Below are 20,423 nucleotides of genomic sequence, written 5' to 3'. Positions count from 1 at the left end.
GGCCCCTGTCCATCATGGCCTCCTAATCATCCCCATATATATATACGATTGGTATCATCCCTCAGTCTCCTCTCCACCAATCAGCTGGTGTGTGGTGGGCGTACTGGCGCAATATGGCTGCTGTCGCATCATCCAGGTGGATGCTGCATATTGGTGGATGATGAGGAGATTCCCCCCTTCTATGTAAAGCGCTTTGAGTGCCTAAAAAAGCACTATATAAATGTAATCAATTATTAATTATTATTACTGCCAGTTTGCTAAGTTTCAAATGATGCAATTATTTTTGATTTATTGTCAGTATGGGCTGTGTGGATGACCCAGTTTGTTCGCCACCACTGAAGACCATTTTTGACCCAATAAAATCTCTGTTGACGATTTAATTAATGATTTTAATATAATATTGTCTAGCTTCAGAAGATTTGCAATATCATTTTGAGTCAATTGATTAACTTGTAGGTATTTTTGTTTTGTGTTTATATATATTTTTTTAATTAGTTTTGATTTATAATAATTCATAGTATAGTATAGTTTTGTCAAAGTATAGTATAGTAAGAAGTGAGCTACATATTTTTTAGGACATATTTCAGTTTTGTCTAGTGGAGAAGGAAAGCTCTTGCGATGTAGAATAATTGAGCAATTTAAAAAATAAAATTGAATATAATTTTGTGAGAACAGTATTTTTGTTAGAGTGTTTCTGAAAGTGTTATAACAGTAAACAGTAAGATAATAGAGTTGTATAAAAACGTTATATTGTTATTGCTAGATTTGTAACTACATATGTAGAAATATTAATTTTTGGGTGCATCTCAATCAGCTCCCTAGATTGTGAGAATAGTATATTGTGTACATAAATTCGAGTACTGGTAAGGACCCTGACTCACTACACATTGGGACACTTGTGACTATTTCCAAAATGACAAAATCTTCTTTGTACAACGTTACTACTGGTATTTATGAATAACAGCAGAATGCTACATAAACAATAAGTACATTGTACCTAACTCTCTATAACATTAATATTTATTAATTAAACACACCTAAAGTAGGACCTTGTTTTGTAATATAGTACTAAAACTATTGTATAAAACCCAAGACATTTGAAGTGTAATAAACATATAAACGAATATATGATGTTCGAGAGTGTACGTAGCAGAGTTTAGCTTCAACCTTCAAACAAGCTTTTTTCTATTGGCTATCATCATCTATCAGTTTATGGCTTCAAAATTGAGAAAGTGACAAATAATATCAATAATTGTTGAAAGATTATAAAGATATGATAATCTTGAACGAGCATAATTTTTTTGACATTTTATACCTATTTTCAGGTATTTTTAGACTCAAACTTTATTTGTCCACTCTGCTTCATGAACTTCTTTTTAACATGTTTTTAATCACATTTGTCACTATTTGCATTTTAATCTAATTTATATTCGGTATAAAATGGTTTCTTCAACCAAACATCACAGTTTTTCCTTTTAGACAAGATCTCACTCTAATAATTACTTTCCTAATATTTTAAGCACATCAATGGACAATTCAAATATGTTTTTCACCAGTACATTCAACTCTGATTATCTGGCATTTCTTTTATTATTTTTTTATATGGTTCTATGTATATTTATATGCACTTTTGTGATTTTGGACACAGCAGCGTGTGAGCAAGACTTTTATTATGGTGTGGTTGTGTGACGTCATGAGGCTGCACCGCGCTCGTTCATCTGTTGTGATTCGGCTGAAGAAAGGTTTGTGTTTAAAGCATTTAGTGTTAAACCCGATTGAAAGCGTTCAGTCAACTTTAAAGTCTTACAATTGTTTATTATTGAATGTAACATATTAATGCTTATCTAACATTTATTTAAAGTACACCCACACACGAATAACACAAAAGGTGCGTCTTCTTGTCTCCTTTTCGTCCACTGACAAGTAACTGATGAGGGAAACTGAGCTTTTTAAATTCGAGTCAAGATGACAAGATCTGCTGTTCAAAACGGAAATAAATGCAATAGAAACACAAACGTGTGTAATGACAACTTAATCAAACCACTAGCAAATGTTTTTATGAAAGTGCAGTATTAAATGTGATCTACAAATCATTAGAATATAAATATAAATCATACCTAAATAGGAGTTTTCAATACAAATTGTATTATTTTATTAATTGGTATAGCTAATTTCGTTTTTTTTTTTTAATTTTGTAAATCTTTAAGTCCATTAATGCTGGGGACACGCTTGACAGCTAGCTGAAACATACTAAGACACTTATAGACTGTTTCCTTCGACTGGAGCAGATTTTAGTCTTTGAGAGAAGAGCACAAACATTTACGACTGAGTCAGTCCACAACACACTTAACGACAAGTGAGTCACGACGTGACATTCTGCTGAACTCAACTGGGCGAGATCTTGTATCGAAATAAACATGGATGTCAACAGACAGCCGCCACTTATTTGCAGTGCAATTTGTGCAGGAAAAAAAACAAGGAAAATCCTGCCAAAAACAGTTTTTTTAATGAAACATTAAACAAAATCATAAGACCTTTAAAATTTTCTTTTTGCTGTTATTGTCTGAGCAGATGCATTTCATTATGCTTTTCCTGAATCATTAATTACAACATACACTATATTTTTAAACCTATAAATCACGCAATAATCTAGACTGTTATTCACAAATCAGGAATTAAAAACGAATTGGTTTGTTCTAAGAAAACGAACGAACGTTGTTTCCAGAGTTACCAGTTTCTGGTTAGAACGAAATAAAATACTGCTTTATTTATTCTGAAACAGAAGTCATTCAAAATGTTATTTTTATTTTCATTTTAATCAGTCTACAGTAAGTGCTAAAACGCTCCCAAAACCATTTAACGGGATTGACACTGGAAACTTTGAAAGCATGACTTCATTTGACAGAAGAGCTGCAGAGATATTCAAGACTGTATTTCCTCAAATAGTCATGTTCGTGATTTTTAATTCTTATTTTTTTAATTTGTTAGACAATTTAAATTAACATTATCAAACATTAACATTACTATTCTGAAACAAGTGGTGTTATATAGCCTACCATAAAAAAAAATTCTGTTTAACTTTTATTAGAAGAATTTTTATACTGGGCACGTTTGCTGCGGTCCGACTCGAGTTTATGCACGTTTGTTCCCGACGCCCTCTGCAGTGTTGGTCAACTTGATTCTATTGAACCCTGGTGCATCTTATGTCATCACAAACAGGCATGATTACCTCATCTCAAATTGCGGCACAGTTCGAGTGCAACCAAACTCAGACCACCTTCTCCAGGTAGTCTTGGGTTCGGTACCCTGGTGCGCTCCCAGGTCTGCATGACCTCTTTCACATTACCAATTTTTCATGCGAACCGTCACCCGTTCCGAACTAAACTGCCAGTGTAAAAACGCCCTTAAAGCAACACGCCACTATTTTTGAAAATGGGCTCATTTTCCAACTCCCCTAGAGTTAAACAGTTGAGTTTTACCATTTTCGAATCCATTCAGCCGATCTCCGGATCTGGCGGTAGCACTTTTAGCATAGATCATTGAATCTGATTAGACCGTTAGCATCTATTTTTTTTTTTTAATGACCAAAGTTTTGATATTTTTCCTATTTAAAACTTGACTCTTCTGTAGTTACATCGTGTACTAAGACCGACGGAAAATGAAAAGTTGCAGTTTTCTAGACCGATATGGCTAGGACCTATACTCTCATTCCTGCGTAATAATCGTGGAGCTTTGCTGGCGTACCATGGATGCAGTGGCGCAATGATATTACACAGCTCCTGAAAATAGGCTAACTTCCATCAACATAACCAACATGACAGCCTGCTTGCTGGGGACTATTTTCAGGCGCTGCGTAATATCATTAAAACGGTAAAACTCAACTGTTTAACTCTAGGGGAGTTGGAAAATGAGCTTATTTTCAAAAATAGTGGCGTGTTTCTTTAATGCTATTTTTAAAATCAGACAAATCACTTATGAATAATAACAAAAGAAACATCAGAAATATTGTGTTTGATAAAATTACAAGAATGATGTTTGACAGGGAACGCATCTCCTCAGCATAATCACCGGTGCCAGTCGCAAATGTTGAACATGTTTAATAAAATCTTTGTGAGGACGACTGGCAACAGCTGGCTCTTCAATTCTAAGACTAGAATCTTTAGACACAGCACACTGCATGATTTTAAACACCAATTGTAAAGACCGACTGAATACAACTGGGTGTGACTCGGCGCATTTGGGCATGATCAGTCGTATCAAATTACATTCATAATCGGCCTTAAGGCCTGTGCACACCGGGACGAATATCGCCAGCGTTTTTCGAGGCGTTTTCAACACATCTTTGTGTTCACACCCAAGCGATTTTCACTGGCGATGCACCAGGTGAACATGCAAATTCAGTAGATGGTGCGCCCAGTACACAGAGTGGTGCTGCGCCACTTTACGCTTCTGACACCTACTTGTCACACAGAAGAAGAAGAGAGACAGTATTTACGTGCTTGCCAAAACCATTCACACACTTTTTGCTAACTGGCAAGCAGCATTACCAGCTCATCTTCTTTGTCTACTTACTTTCTCTTCGTTGTATCAATGTGTGCTCGAAAAGACTGCTTTGTGCTTGAGCGCCACCAAGTCGTGTTTTACTGTAACTTCAGCAGCTCCAGGCACATGACCAAAAGTGCCAATCTCATTGGTCGGCCAGTTTTAAACGCGGTTTTTAAGTTCAAACCAAATTTTTAAAAAAATTACTCTTTTACGCCTGCCATTTTGTGCATCGGTGTGCACACTCACATTGCCGCCCTTTGTTTAGTTACGAGGCGTTAAACGCACGTGATAATCATTCCGGTGTGAACAGGAAGTGTCGTTAAGTGTGTCCCCGGCTTAACTCTCTTACCACTGACTGAACTACTGAACTAGAGCTGATTGAGACACTCAGAGATGTAGTGTGGATTAATTTTTTCTTTCTGTTAATTATTCTCATCTTAAACAGGACAAACACACAGAAAAACTCCAGGTGAAGCGACTGAGGTCCATGTGACACACTGTAATAGAGATGGCGTTTATTAAAGAAGAGAGTGAAGACATGAAGATTGAAGAAACATTCAGAGTGAAACAAGAAGATACTGAGGAACAAACAGGTTGGTTTCATTCTCAAAGCTGAACTCAGTCATTTAGATAGTGTTCTAAATAGCAGAATCATTGCATATTTTTTAATGAATAATGATCAATGATGCGCACTTACTTCGTCTAAGCAGAGGGCATAACAACAGAGACAGTAAGACTGTCAGTGATCGAAAGGTCTATTGGCCGGTTTCTATAAGTCTGATAGTCTCAGCCTCAGACGTCACACCTACGGTCCGCTGGCTTAATGTCTGATGCGGCACTAGGAATGCTACGATCAGCATTTTTTTGCTACCGATATCAGGGATTCAGTATTGGCTGTATGCCTTACTGTGTGGAAGAGACTTGGATCATTCTTTTGTGAAAGGCATTAGGCAGGCTTGACTTAAACATTACTATCTTAACTTTGTAAAACAAAGAAACAGACAAATGTAGTGAATTATTTTATAAAATAGCAAATTGTGCAACAACTGCAAGTAAACCAATAGCTTCACTAGCTTGGTACACATTCAAAATAAACAGGAGTCCGTACATTAGGTCTTTGTAATGGTTTACTGAATACAAAAAAAATTAACATCCAATACAAAAGCAGCAGAATAAATCAACAGCTTCACAAGCCTTTTAAAACATGTAAAAAAACAAAACAAACAAAAACTCTAATAATTTTGTTAAAACAAAATCCAGTGTACAGTACAATAAACAAAGGAGCTGAAACTTCTTAGCTCAGTACACATTCAAAATAAACAGGAACCAGCTGTCTTTGTAATGGTTTAGTGCAGTAAAAATGAAATTTAACATCAAATACAAAAGCAGCTGAATAAACCAACAGCGTCACAAGCTTTGTTAAACAACATGAAAAAATAAACAGAAAAAAATCTCTTTGTAATAATTTAGTCCGTACAAATAGATATTTAAAATCCAATGTACAGTACAATAAAAAAATAAAGGATCTGAAACTCAGAAAAAACAAGCTTTGTAGACATTCAAAATAAACAGGACAGGAGTCAGCTCTCTTTGCAAAATAGGAATTTTGCTATGCTCTTACATTTGTGTGTTTTTTTTTTCAGTTGCTTATAAACACATTAATGGCAAAAGTGTAATTACACTGTATTCAGCACAAACTGGGCTACCATAATATCTAAGCAACATGTATGTACATTTTTGTATTTTTGAGAGAAAAATGTTTATGCATATCATCTTAAGAATTAAGGCCTCAAAACACACAATAGATATGTGTTCACAAGACTTTTGACTAATGGGTGTATTTGCCTAGAGTTTTTGCTTCAAACTGATGTGAGAATCATTGATCCTACTCATTCACATAAAACAATACACTGATTTAAAATTTGTAAGACAGTTTTTCTTCACAAAGCCAGTATGCGAGGAGGCTTGATAGCTAATGAATAATGATTAGTATAACCTGAGAGGACAAAAGAACATAATAGCCTGCACTTTAAAGAAAGCAATTCACTTTCTACAAAACAAAACTTTAAAATCGCTTTCTACAAAACAAAACTTCAGAATCATTTCTGACAAACTTTGAAATATTAAAGGGGTGGTAAACCACGATTTCACTATTCTAACTTTAGCTAGCGTGTAATGTTGCTGCTTGAGCATAAACAACATCTGCAAAGTTACAACGTTCAAAGTTTAAAGCAAAGGGAGATATTTGCTTTTAAAGAAATCAGTTTCTAAGAACTACAGCAAATGGCCAGTAGGCGACTACAGACATTCCTCCAGGGTTGGTGACATCACCAGGCTCAATATTTACATAAACCCCTCCTCCGAGAATATTAAATAAGGGGGGTGAGGCCATTTTGTATCGCGGCGCTGTTGTGGTACAGTTAGGCTGGAGTGTTGTTGCCGCGATGCCGAGGAAACGCTGTTATTTTCATCCGGATTGCAGGTCTGGGGTACTTGCTCTGTTCAGCCTTCATAGGGACGGGGGTGTGTTGCAGAGCGTTTAACATACAGCATGTTATATGCACGTGTGTGTATGAGTCAGCGGGGAACAGGCGCGCGCGGGGCTCCCTGCAGCACATCTCACGAAGGAAAACTTCCACAATGTTCGCGAGTTCAATGCCGGATTTGCACAACGTCAGCTGCGTGAAAAAAACACTGCCAGTGCGTGGATGCACGACGCGCGCTGCACATTTCACGGAGGAAAACTTCCACAATGTTCGCGAGTTCAATTCAGGAATCACACAACGGCTTGTCCTGAAAGCTGGATTTACAAACAGAAGCTGTTTACGGGCCACAACCTGTAAGTCTGATTTATTTTTCATCGATGTGTTTTCCTGTAATAGGTTGTAGCAAGGAAGTAAACAGATGACAACGCTGTTCTGCAAACCAGTCTGTTAAATGCTCATTCATACTTAACGTTATCCGTTTTATTTATTGTTTATCTACAGGCTTGCTAAACATGGTTCTGTGTGTGATTTGGCTAACTTACTAGTAAAGCTAGTGTTTAGTGTTCGTTTTGGGTTAGTTCTTGCGACAGATATTTGGCTATAATCGTTCTAAAAATACAAAAGTAACAGTGCCATTCAGTAGCGATCATTATAGATCCGCAGTCTTTACTCTTGAGGACTGAACAGGTTCTGCTCGATCATCTTCACTAAAATGTTCTGGGTCTGATTCGGGCTCAGATTGGTATGGTTTTATTGAAAACATTGTTTCTAATAATGTTACTGCCAAAGCACAGTCTACCGGTAAAGGTAAGGGGCGTGACGTTTCCGACAAACGTGCACTAGGCGGTTAGCGAATCACAACACACTGGGCCAGCTAACCAATCTGAGCCCATCGCGTATTTTTGAGGGACTGGCTTCATACAACCCGGAAAGCATCAGACCGTTTTACAAGGAGGGACAGAGCAGTGTAGAATAAAGGTCAAATATATGAAAAATAAGGCAATTTTTTTAAAACGAAGCATGAACACATGTTACAGTGCACCCCACAAACACAATCAAGCCTTCAAAAGAATGTGTTTTACCACCCCTTTAAATTAAAAAAATACCATTAGGCTATAATATTTAAACATCAATATGAAGCAAAATACATTTGACTGGTACTATATTTATAGCATGTGAGCAGACATTTGCGAAAAAAAGCCTTATTGATGTGACACTAGGCTCTTTTACAATAAACACGTTATAATCTGTCCAAAACAAGCCAAATAAATCATGTCTAAACAGTCTTGCGTGTATGACATTTAATGTTGCAACAGGATTCATATCTTGTCTTTTTGCATTTAATATTCTCAGATGCTAACAGAAAAAACTGACCTTACAATCAGCGGCGGAGGCCTTTGCTCTTAGAAATGAACAGCTTTTCATGAGGAAAATAAATCCAGGATTATTGCTCAAACGCATCTCAAAACAATGTAGCTGAAGTAACGTTACAGAGCTTCACTAGATGTGTTTGTATGAGTTGATGTGTGTGCGTCGACTCTGGATCGTCAGTATTTGAATCTCCATAGTATGCGCATTAGCGAATAATGAAGTGGCTCGCGGGTGACTGACATCTATCGCTTTTCGAACAGATTACATAAACACAGAATATTTCTTTTTGATTTGGTTTACATTGTTTAAAACCTGATATTTCAGCGTTTCTTTAGACATATGTTTCATGTTTGTGAGACAAGTACTCACTAAGCTAGAGTTCCTTTTCTGAAGACTATCTGAATGAACGTCTTTTGTTTGTTTTCTTTATTTTGCAAAAAGCAAAACATTTTGTTTTTATTGTGACTGTACACAAAAATATAGAAACTTAACAGATTATAATGATGTATAACACTTGCCTGGATGATAAAAAAACGACCGCCGGCTCGAGGGGGTTAAAACATCAAATACAATCAGCTGAATAAACCAATAACTTCACTAGAGGGTTAAAGAAAACAAATATTCAAACAGAGGTAGGTACTTATTCACTTGTCAAGTAGGCCCTTGGATGTATGCCTATTCAATAAAAGACTCACATTTTAATCTTTTGCTGTCTTGATTGAGGCCAGTATCACATACCACTCAGTGTCAGTGACCTGCTCAGTCAGATTTCTCAAGCTTCACTAGCTCAGGCTTCAGCATCAATGGTAGGTTCTTGCTAAGCAGTGTTGCCAAGTCCGCGGTTTTCCGTGGAATTGGGCTACTTCAACACTGTTGCAGACAACACTGTTGTCGTGGGCTGTTTTTCATGTCTGCGGGTTGAAGCGATCCCAATTATGTGATATTTAGCCCAGGGAATGCGAATTTTAGCAGGCAACCCCGCCAAAAAAAAAAAAAACATTTTACCCCCCAACGCAAATTTTACCGGAGAACCCCCCTGAAACGTGATTGGGCTTGTTTTGGGCTAGTTTTGAGTAGCAATTGGGCAATTGGCAACCCTGTAGCTAAGGAAAACAAGCCTTTCTGCTCTCTCGGCTGTCAGGCTGTTTCGCTTCTCATCCAGGATGGAGGAGACTGCTGGAAGCAGTTTTTAATCCATTTTAATTAATTTAAGGTGTTTTATGCAATTGGGCACTGGCTATGCGAGACTATAAGTCCGATGACACAGTCCTGTATCCTCTGCTGCATGCAGGTGTGCTGTTGGTGTTGTGAACAGACAGATAGTAGCCTAATAACCAGTTTCACGGTCTTCCAAATGTTATGAAAAATACCATTGTATTTGAAGAAAAAAATCAAAGATATGCACATTTTATTTTTAAAATGTTTTGTCAGTGACTGTTAGACCATTATTTACACTGCAAAAATAAGGCTTATCTGTTGGCATTAAAAACACGTAAACATATATATATATATTTTTAAATTGTATACATTTGATTTAAATAAAGTATTTTGATGTATTTAAAAAATACTATTTGGCCAGCAGAAAAGAATGAGAATAATTCTCTGAAAACTTTCTCTGAACAGTATTTTATACAATTTTGATTTATTCTAAAACAAGACAAGGATACTGAATGATTTTTAGCAATGTAATGTGACTGTACAAATGGCATGCATAGTCATATTTTCCTAATGTCTTGTACCGTTAAATATGATATAACATGGATGGGAATATGCATATGGAAAGGATATGCAGATAAGGATATTGTAAAACTAGGCGCTGCAAACTCCATATATGTTGTGGAGGAGACAGGGTGGATGTTTATGTATGCACAATCTTCCTGGGTTTTATAAAGGGAATTTTGCAGGCTTCAGCGAGGACCAATGAGGTTCATCCTCATTTTACGCAGCACGTTTGAGCTTCCATGATAACCAATGAGGTTCATTCTCATTTTACGCAACACGTTTGAGCTTCCGTGATAACCAATGAGGTTCATTCTCATTTTACGCAGCACGTTTGAGCTTCCATGATAACCAATGAGGTTCATTCTCATTTTACGCAGCACGTTTAAGCTTCCATGATAACCAATGAGGTTCATTCTCATGTGTTTTATGCAACACGTTTGAGCTTCATTCTTGTGTGTTTTACGCAGCATGTTTGAGCATGTTAAAGCTTCCGTGAGAACCAATGAGGTTCATTCTAGCGTGTTACACAGAACGTTTGAGCTTCTGCAAGAACCAATAAGATTTGTTCTTGTGCGTCAAACATGTAAGGTTGAGCTTCTGTTTATGTTCGCTGATCAATTTTTGTATGCGAATAAAAGCCTAAATTTAGTATGTTCGTCATATAAAGCAATTGTGCCTCCTCAGAAAATTGAGACTAAACCGCTTGATTCATATGGATTAGTTTTACAATCTTTTGTATGAACCTTTTGAAGTTTAGATTTCATTAAAAAATATCTTAATTGTTTTCTGAAGATGAACAAAATTTGTACGGGTTTAGGAGGGCATGAGGGTGAGTAAATGATGAGAATATACATGTGCCGGTAAACGGTAATACGATATACCGCAATAATGAACATGCTCAATATTGTTATCGTGGGCACTTCAAAATACCGTGAATAATTATTTATTACGAATTATTCCGATTGTTTGAATGAATTTTAAGAATACTTTACCCATCAACCGTTTAAAAGGAACAACACATTAAAGAGGAACGCGCAATGATGTAAAAATAGACCAAGAGGAATGCGCAATGATGTAAATAGACCTGAGTGTATGAGCTGAGCACATGGCAGAAGGGTGCTGAAGTGCACATTCACTCTTTGACAGCAGAGGGCGCTGACGGAACAGCAGAAACGCAGCAGTTTCCCCGCTCATCACATAACCTAATACTTAAAGGGTTAGTTCACCCAAAAATGAAAATTCTGTCATTGATTACTTACCCTCATGTCGTTCGACACCCATAAGACCTCCGTTCATCTTCAGAACACAAATGAAGATATTTAGTTGAAATCTGATGGCTCTGAAAGGCCTCCATTGGCAAAATGCACGGTTCACTCTCAAGACCCTTAAAAGGTACTAAAGACGTCGTTTCAAAGTCCATCTCACTACAGTGGTTCTACAATAACTTTATGGAGTGACGAGAATAGTTTTTGTGCGCAAAAAAAACCTAAATAACGGCTTATATAGTGATGACGATTTCAAAACACGGCATCATGAAGCTTCGAAGCGTTATGAATCAGTGAGTCGAATCATGATTCGGATCGCGTGTCAAATCGCCAAACTGCTGAAATTTGGCGATCCAAACTGCTGAATCGACTCACTGATTCATAACGCTTCGAAGCTTCATGATGCCATAGATCATTTGACTTAAATGCAAACATTGTTAAAACAGAGGTTATTGTTAGCTATATAGTTTTATCTCCTGTCACAGAAACTGCTGAATGTGCTGTAAAATGGTATAATTGTGCTGATTGTTGTTGCTTTGTATTTTAAAACACATTTGTACGTTTTTAACGTATTTAAAGTAAAATGACGGCCAGTCTCTGTACAAATGAAATGTACAAGAGTCTGGTAGGACCAGTCTATATATTTAACGCAAATTTATGCATATATTACTTGGAAATAGTCCCAAAATGATTATTTCCCAACAAGAATTAGACCTAGAATTTAATTCACTGTTCTGTTTCTTTATGCTTTATAAAAATAATGTTATTGTGGTATGGCAACACACATTTTTGCACAACAGTGATGTACAATACTTTGTTTACAATATAAATAATTGGTTAGCAGGCAAATGTTACATCTCGCCGTGGATCTATATTATTTGTCATGTGCGGGGCTCAATAGTATATCATTTCACAAGCACCTGTAATTCAGTTTTGCTTTCCCCTCAACTAGGGTGACCACATTTCTCATAGTGGAATACGGGACAGGACATAAATGTCTTGCTTGTGCAGAAAATTGCTTTTTACTTTTCTGACCGTTTAGAAACAGTTTAATTTGCTTTGGAATACTGGGAGAACATTTTATGAGATATGAGACAAGGTGCTCTGTCCTGCTCGTGTCCAAAAGCCTGATATATGATGAAATATAATTAAACTTGACTTGGTAACTAAATTTCTATTGCTTTCCATATTCAAGGACTTTGAATTATTTCTATTTTATTACACTTTTAAAGTCTGAATCACATTGAGTCGTGCCACACTCCAAAACTAGTCACACTAATTATTACCTTACTTAATCTACCATCGATAAGTTATTATTGACAATTTCCGTTAGCATCCCTAATTGAGATCAGTCTATAATTAACTTGATCTTCTATCTTCTTTCTGCTTTTTAAATAAAGGTTTTTAACTGCCAGCTTAAAGGTTTTTGGGGCATGACTTAAAGAAAGTTAAGAGCAATATTGTGCAGAGCAGCAGTTCTTAACCCTTTAGGCGCCAGAGGTTTTTTCCTAAAACGTTCGATTTTGACATTTTAATTTCAAAAGGCTATATCTTAAAAGTGATAAAAGATAGAGACTTTCTGTAAATTAGAGAAATATTAAGGATGACCCAAAGTTTATGTAGGGATTACATTTTCCCATCTAATTAGCATATTATGTCGTCATATGGTGGTGGCCATCTTGGATTATAGAATCTTCATGAAAAGTCACGTTTAAATGATAAAATGCAGCACTTCTTCCCCCCAAAATGTCCCTCACCTTTTGTATGCTATATTGCACAATACTGAATGCTCAGGTAAATAGTAAATAGTAAACAAACTGTAAATCATTACTAATAAATGGTAGAAACAAACCGAATGCATGTAGCGGCTGGCCTTTTGCTGTAGAGATTTTCCATTTACTACATACAGTACGCACTCTGATTCCATGTATGGGGCACATATATAGACTATGCTTAATAGCCCCTCTGCCCCGTGTCACACCGCCTCTGCTCTTGCTACGTGCAGCGCGGCCAGATCTGCATCGCGTGCGCGCCGAGTGTGCACAGCTCGGACTACTGTCATTGTCATTGCGACTCCCCACCCTGCCTCCACGTTGCCCCCTAACTGTCCTATGAATACTTCGACCTCGTCTAACATACTCAGTGGCATTAGACAAAGTCTCCACCACAATACTGTCGCCGCGATTGCGGAGAGGCACACGGTCAGAAGACAAAGCTTCATGGCTAGCGTGGTAAAAATCTCCCGCCTCGTTCCCCACAAGACTAACACGCCTGCTAACTTCGCCATGAACACTCCGAACCCGGAAAACATTGTTCCCACCACTGACATTTAGGGATGGGCAACAGTGGTCGAGTAATCGAGTACTCGAACGTGACAGAGATCATCGATCATGAGAACGATGATCGCCCTGACTTTAAAAAAAAATATTTGTCTCTTTTTTATTGGTTATTGTGTCGTTTTGCGCGGTACCGGAGGTCTGATTGGTTAGCGTTATACAGCACGCCTCCTGACCGCGGCGAAATAAAGTGAAACTGAGGCGTGCACTGCAGTGATGTCTGGAATCACTGTGATCATTAAATGTTTAGTGCAAGATGTGCAGCGCCAATCTGTCATAGCCTACATAGCATTATAATGAGAACACGATGGAAATAGAATGCTGTAAATGATCTGTGCTTAGTTCCCCGTGTATCAGCTGATCCATAGAGAAACTAGCGAGAACACTCAGACTGCGTGAAGTTCATGTGCGCATTCGTGTCCTTTTCTGCAGATGCACGTTGTAAGATTACTTTTATGTTGTCTATCTGATTAATCTAATATAAGAAGCGTTTGGTTGAGCTTAATAAGCTAGCAAAGCGCTGCCGTTATACCGGTGTTGTTCATTCTCTTCAGTTTCAGCTCAAACGCATATTTCATGCTCGACATGATGGTTTAGAGACAGTCATATTCTTTTTAGATAGGCTATTTCTTTCTCAGAATCATTTATATTAGTAATGCAGCAGTGCTATACTGTTCTCGTATTTTTTAACAGTAGACCTAGTTTATTTAAAGTTGTTTTTCGTTATGAGTTCGAAAACGCGCAGTGATGTCTGTAAACGCTTCGATCATGAATAATAAAATGAAGTGCATGATGTGCAGAGTCAATCTGTCAAAGCATTATAATGAGAACACGATTTTAATAAAATGTTGTTTCTGTGTGCTTTCGTTGTCCGTGTATTAGCGTTGTTAAGGGAAGAGCGCATTCAAAATGTTCCGTTTAAACCCTTCGCCTGTAAAATCTAGCACGCTGAAGTTCACGTGCGCATTCACGTCCTTTTGTGTTGATTTATGTCGTAATAGGTTCATAATAATCTTCATATTAACATTGTTATAGGGTACGTTTGGTTGAGTTTATTAACCAGCTAGCAAGCTCTGCAGGGTGGTGTTATTTCACAGTTTCAGCTCAAAGGCAATGCTCGATATTACTGACTTAGTTATTTGAGATGGTCATTTTATAAAGATGTTTCTTTTTCAAAGACATTTATGCATCATAATCTAGCAGTTATTTTTTGTTTTATATGTTCATGTTTTCTTATACCTGTTTTCATGTCACGTTTGTATTTGTCAACAATCATTTTCATAACAGTATTTTCATTATCTCAATGACGGACATGCTCCGCCCCCTGCACATGCCCCGCCCCCGAGTACTCGAGTACTCGTTTTTGAGACCTATCGATGATCGAAATGAGAAATTGACAAAAATGCCCGTCCCTACTGACATTGGGCAATTATTTACTCAGGGAACGAATTATTGTGCACTCCACTCCAAACGCTGTCTTCATTTCAAAAATATATTTTGTTTATTAAACACAAAGTTTTTCATTTCAAAAGCATTTCTAAATTCAGTTTATATTTCCAACAAACGAAATTCCGAGCCAAAATAATGAAGTGGTAAAAAAAAACTTTGAGTTACCACCATGCAAATTCAAATTTTTCACTCGTCTCTGTATGTGGCAATGCGTCACACCGGGCATATGTAAAAGTGGATCATTCTTTACAGATGATGATATGTTCGGACAGAAGAAGAGTTCTTTATTAAACTCAAAAAACAACAGAATATAAAATGCCACAATTTATCATAACACCTCATATGTGCCGCTCAAGTATAAGGTGCTTTCGTTGCCATCAGTGCTTGGATAACACGCACGTCTCTTACCATTCAAAATAATGGCGTGCGGTGGCTGGGATATAGGCTACATAAACCTAACCACATGTAGCATGATTTTTGGAATTATTTATCACGAGAGGAAAAAAATGTTTTAATCGCATAACAACAGTAAATGGAAACGCTGTCATTTCGCAATATTTTTTTATCGACCTTTAGAAAATATCGCAAAAGTTTTGCGCAAATCTGTAATGAAACCCACCTATGGAATATTACTACATGGCGGAGTGCACATAACCTAAATGGACAGATACTTGCCTTCTACAGTCAACATAGAACCACAGCTGTAGTCATACTTGAAGAGCATTCTCTTTTCCAGAACTTCGTGCCAAGTTAAAGCGGTGTCGAGCTGTTTTAATGATTTTTTTAGATGTATTATGGTGCCCGAACCCGTATGACTTTGAACGGTGACCGCGGACATTTTATTTACTGCAGCCGCAGCCATCATTACCAAGCGTGAACCATTGACTCTGACAGTGAATGAGAGTATGAGACGAAGCGAACTCGCAGTGTGACATCCGTTAACCAATAGTGTAAACATAAATGACGCCACAGGTTTTTATTTAAAAGAAGGAACGTAACCTTCGTTTGTATGTAGGCCTAGGCAATTTATATATTTACAATACTTACTCAAATATAATTAATATTATTTTATTTCTTTTGTATTAGTTGTTTGAAGAGTAAAAAATAGAAATTGATCTGTCTTAACCCAAATTTACAACCGGCAAGTCGGTCGGACTAAAAGCAAATTTTTTTTTAAAATTGGAGTCGGTCCTAAATTGACAGGGTCGGTCGGGTTACGGCAAACAAGAATATTTTTAAGGATGGCCCCAGGGTCCGCGAATAGAAGACCCAACACTTCATTGCGGGTAAGCTTTATTGATGCCTTTAGAAAATAATAATAATAATTATCTAATGCAAATACTCGCTGACGTTGACAATATTGCTCTGATAAAATGGCTCACTCGCACACTAGCTCCGCTTTTGTTTGCACTGATTGAATGTGCTCTTGCTCGAAGATTTTGTATAGAAGCATGACATCAATTTGACACACTATTTGCCAAAATCGGCCGTTTTATTCAGTGCCGCATCTTGTCGAGTAAACTCGACCGTGGCGCCTAGAGGGTTAACTCTGGCCCTAAAGGTCCCATTTTCTGCAGAGTTTAGTTCCAACCTTGAAAAAACTCAAATGCCTTTAGTTTTCTAATAGTACAGAAGACCTTTATTAGCATGTACAGGTGTGTTTGATTAGGGTTGGAGCTTAACTCTGGCCCTTGAAACACCCTTTTCTGTAGAGTTGAGAACTTCTGACTTTCCAGGTTTGGGCACCTCTGGTATAGGATCTAGCATACATGTTGGTTTTGATGCATTGCATATCAAATGTTTTGATGTCTGTTGTATTGTGCCACTAAACTGGGGTTAACATTTATTTGTTTGTTTTTCCACCTCAGACCTAATATCATTGAAAGAGGAGAAAGAAGTAATCAATGAAATTGAAGAGAAAGATCATTGTGAGAATCTTCATGATTTCATAACCGGAGAAAAATCGTTTAGTTGTTCACAGACTGAAAAGACTTTCACACGAAAAAAAGCTAAAAAGACAGGAACTAGAAGTTATTTCACTTGCTTTCGGTTTGGGAAGAGTTTCAATCAACAAGGAAACCTTAAAGTCCACAAGAGAGTTCACGCTGGAGAGAAGCCTTACATCTGCCAACAGTGTGGAAAAAGTTTCACTCAAAAAGGAAACTTTAACAGGCACATGAGAATTCACACTGGAGAGAAGCCTTACACATGTCAACAGTGTGGAGACAGTTTTGCTCAACATGGAAACCTTAAAGTTCACATGAGATTGCACACTGGAGAGAACCCTTATACATGTCCTCAGTGTGGGAAGAGATTTGCTCAACATGGAAACCTTAAAGTCCACATGAGAATTCACACTGGGGAGACCCCTTTCACCTGCCAACACTGTGGAAAAAGTTTCACTCGTAAAATAAGTCTTGACAGGCACATAAGAATTCACACTGGAGAAAAGCCTCACACATGCCCTCAGTGTGGAATAAGTTTTACTCTAAAAGGAAACTTTACCAGGCACATGAGAATTCATACTGGAGAAAAGCCTTTCACATGCCAACAGTGCGGAGAGAGTTTTACTCAACATGGAAACCTTAACATTCACATGAGAATTCACACTGGAGAAAACCCTTACGTATGTCCTCAGTGTGGAAAGAGATTTGCTCAACATGGAAACCTTAAAGTCCACATGAAAATTCACACTGGAGAGACCCCTTTTACCTGTCCACAGTGTGAAAAAAGTTTCACTCGTAAAATAAGTCTTGTCAGGCACATAAGAATTCACACTGGAGAAAAGCCTTACACCTGCCAACAGTGCGGAAAAAGTTTTCATCAACATGGAAACCTTACAGTTCACATGAGAGTTCACACTGGAAAGTGTCCCTTCTCCTGCCAACAGTGTGGACAAAGTTTCAATCATAAAGGAAGCCTTAACAGGCACATGAGACTTCACACTGGAGAGAAGCCTTACACATGCAAACAGTGTGGAGAGAGTTTTGCCCAATGTGTACCCCTTAAAGTCCACATGAGAATTCACAATGGAGAAAACCCTTACACATGCCAACAGTGTGGAGAGAGTTTTGCTCAACGTGTTAAACTTAAAGTCCATATGAGAATGCACAAAGGAGAGAGTCACTTCACCTGCCAACAGTGTGGAAGAAGTTTCAACAGAAAAGGACATCTTAACTACCACATGAGAATCCACACTGGGGAGAAGCCTTTCACATGCCAACAGTGTGGAAAAAGTTTCACTCATAAAGGAAGCCTTAACTGGCACATGAAAGTTCACACTGGAGAAAAAACTTTCACCTGCCAAAAAAGTGTGGAAGAAGTTTTGTTTAAAAAGGAAACTTTAACAGGTACACGAGAATTCACACCAGATAAAAACCTTCCATCTGCCAACAGTGTTGACTGAGTTTTACTCAACATGGAAACTTTAGAGTCTACATGAGAATTTACACCGAATAGAACCCTTACACATGCCCTCAGTGTGGAATAAGTTTGGCAAAAAAAAAAAAATCCTTAACAGACACATGAGAAAATGTTTCAACCAAAAAGGAAACCATGAGTACCACATGATGATTCCCATCAGTTTGGAATGAGTTTTCATCTTACAACATTGACACTGGTATTGAACTGAATTGGATCAACATTAAACTGATTCTAACTGAAAAATTGTCCATAGAGTTTCCATAGTTGAGTCTGCCCTTTTTTTCTTTACCTCTGTGAAGCTGCTTTGAGCAGTTGAGTGCGCAATTATTTCTGTTTCGATAGTCAGAAGTTGTTAAGGGTACCAAAATCCCGTTCTGAACCACTTTTTTGTCACTCTTCCTTTGGGGTACCTAGCACAGAAGTACCTAAAGTGTGGAGCTAGACTCACTGCAGAACATTTATTGGTTGACAGAATTTTTGCATGTGCTTTTTCAGCTGTGTTTTTCCATGCAGCCTTGGCTAAAACAAAGCTTGTCTTCTTCTTTTGACAAACAGTCACATGCTGAGAAGCAAGAACAAGATCTGCTGTATGACCTCCATTGTTGTTTATTGTGTCGCTTTCTTCTCGTGAGAATGATGTCAATCACTACACCACGCCTATCAAGTAAGGGCTGTGGAAACGCAAGCCGGATCAGGGTTTACCGTCCCGAATCATATCGTACTGTACTGTACTGTACCACTCAGTGGAAACGAGCCATTAGATTAATATGTAAATATGTGCAGCCAGGAGTCCCTTAACCCACACTGTACCGCCGAAGTGCAATCGTTTCTTTTATATCTATTATTCAATTAATATTCATAAATTATATACCATTTGAAAAACCTTAAAGGGTTAATTCACCCAAAAATAAAAAAATTCTGTAATTAATTACTCACCCTCATTTCGTTCAAAACTCGTAAGACCTTTGTTCATCTTTGGAACACAAATTAAGATATTTTTAATTAAATTCGAGAGCTCTCTGAACCCTCCATAGACTTCAACGTTACTTTAATTTTCAAGGCCCAGAAAGGTAGGAAAGACATTGTTAAATAGTCCATGTGACTACAAGGGGTTGAATGTTGAAAAAGCTAAATCTGGATGTGCTGGTGTTATCTAATTTTAGGCCCATTTCTAATTAACCTGTCGTCTTTTAAGTTTTAAAGAAAGTAGTTTCTGCCCTAATACGTTTTTTAGAGTCCAATGGTGTGTTTGAAATCTTCCAGTCGGTTTAGGAAACATCACAGTACGCCCTAAATTGGTTAAAATCCAATTTGAATACTCTAAATCAGTTTTGACTTGTGAGGTTCTGCTCCCACTGGGCTCGATTTTTTTTATAAAAACAGTATTGTTTCATTGTTCTGTTGACGACACTCAAATATATGAAAGCGAAAATGTTATATGCCTTGTGACAACCATGGTTTAAGTGCTTTAGAATTTTAGTCTGGGACTAGGTTTAAGCCTTGTCTATGAAACTGGGCGATAATGTCTGTGTGCGTTCCTATTGCAATAGCAAGGGGTTTTATTTCTAAGGCAAATAACGGGTATTAATGGGTGTGCTGGAAAAAGTTTGTTGTAAAATATTTCATATTTTGTTTAAATTGATAACCGATTGAATTGTTAACAAAATTCTTTAATGTTGTTAATGTCTTTAAGTCTCCTATTCAGTTGACAGTGCATCCAGAAAGTATTCACTGCGCTTCACTTTTTCCACATTTTGTTTGTTATTGCCTGTTAATGGATTAAATTAATTATTTTCCTCAAAATTCTACAAACAGTACCCCATAAT

General features: G+C 37.5%; 2 protein-coding genes across 2 annotated transcripts in view; one reads left to right on the top strand and one right to left on the bottom strand.

The window, feature by feature from the left end:
• LOC307126546 (uncharacterized protein) overlaps positions 1-20,423 on the bottom strand; it is a gene marked incomplete at its 5' end in the record, with an annotated part of 1,586,879 nt that overhangs the window by 847,754 nt on the left and 718,702 nt on the right. The gene's annotated exons all lie outside the window — the stretch shown is intronic.
• On the top strand, positions 1,670-19,500 carry LOC307126630 (uncharacterized protein). The gene is made up of 3 exons (XM_079817255.1): positions 1,670-1,742; positions 4,991-5,138; positions 17,043-19,500. Exons 2-3 carry the CDS (start codon positions 5,054-5,056, stop codon positions 18,578-18,580), a joined length of 1,623 nt encoding a protein of 540 aa, XP_079673381.1. The 5' UTR covers positions 1,670-1,742; positions 4,991-5,053; the 3' UTR covers positions 18,581-19,500.

The sequence above is a fragment of the Gobio gobio genome, assembly GCF_949357685.1.
Source record: "Gobio gobio genome assembly, chromosome: 5".
NCBI classification, from domain to species: domain Eukaryota; kingdom Metazoa; phylum Chordata; class Actinopteri; order Cypriniformes; family Gobionidae; genus Gobio; species Gobio gobio.
Note: the sequence above shows the minus strand (reverse complement) of the source record. Positions and strands in the feature narration are given on the sequence as shown.

What these genes read in the sequence shown, in the direction of transcription:
- LOC307126630 (XM_079817255.1), top strand. Translation starts at nt 5,054, where the DNA reads ATGGCGTTTATTAAAGAAGAGAGTGAAGACATGAAGATTGAAGAAACA. An exon ending in AGATACTGAGGAACAAACAG is followed by an intron (nt 5,139 to 17,042) that starts GTTGGTTTCATT and finishes TTTCCACCTCAG; the next exon opens with ACCTAATATCATTGAAAGAG.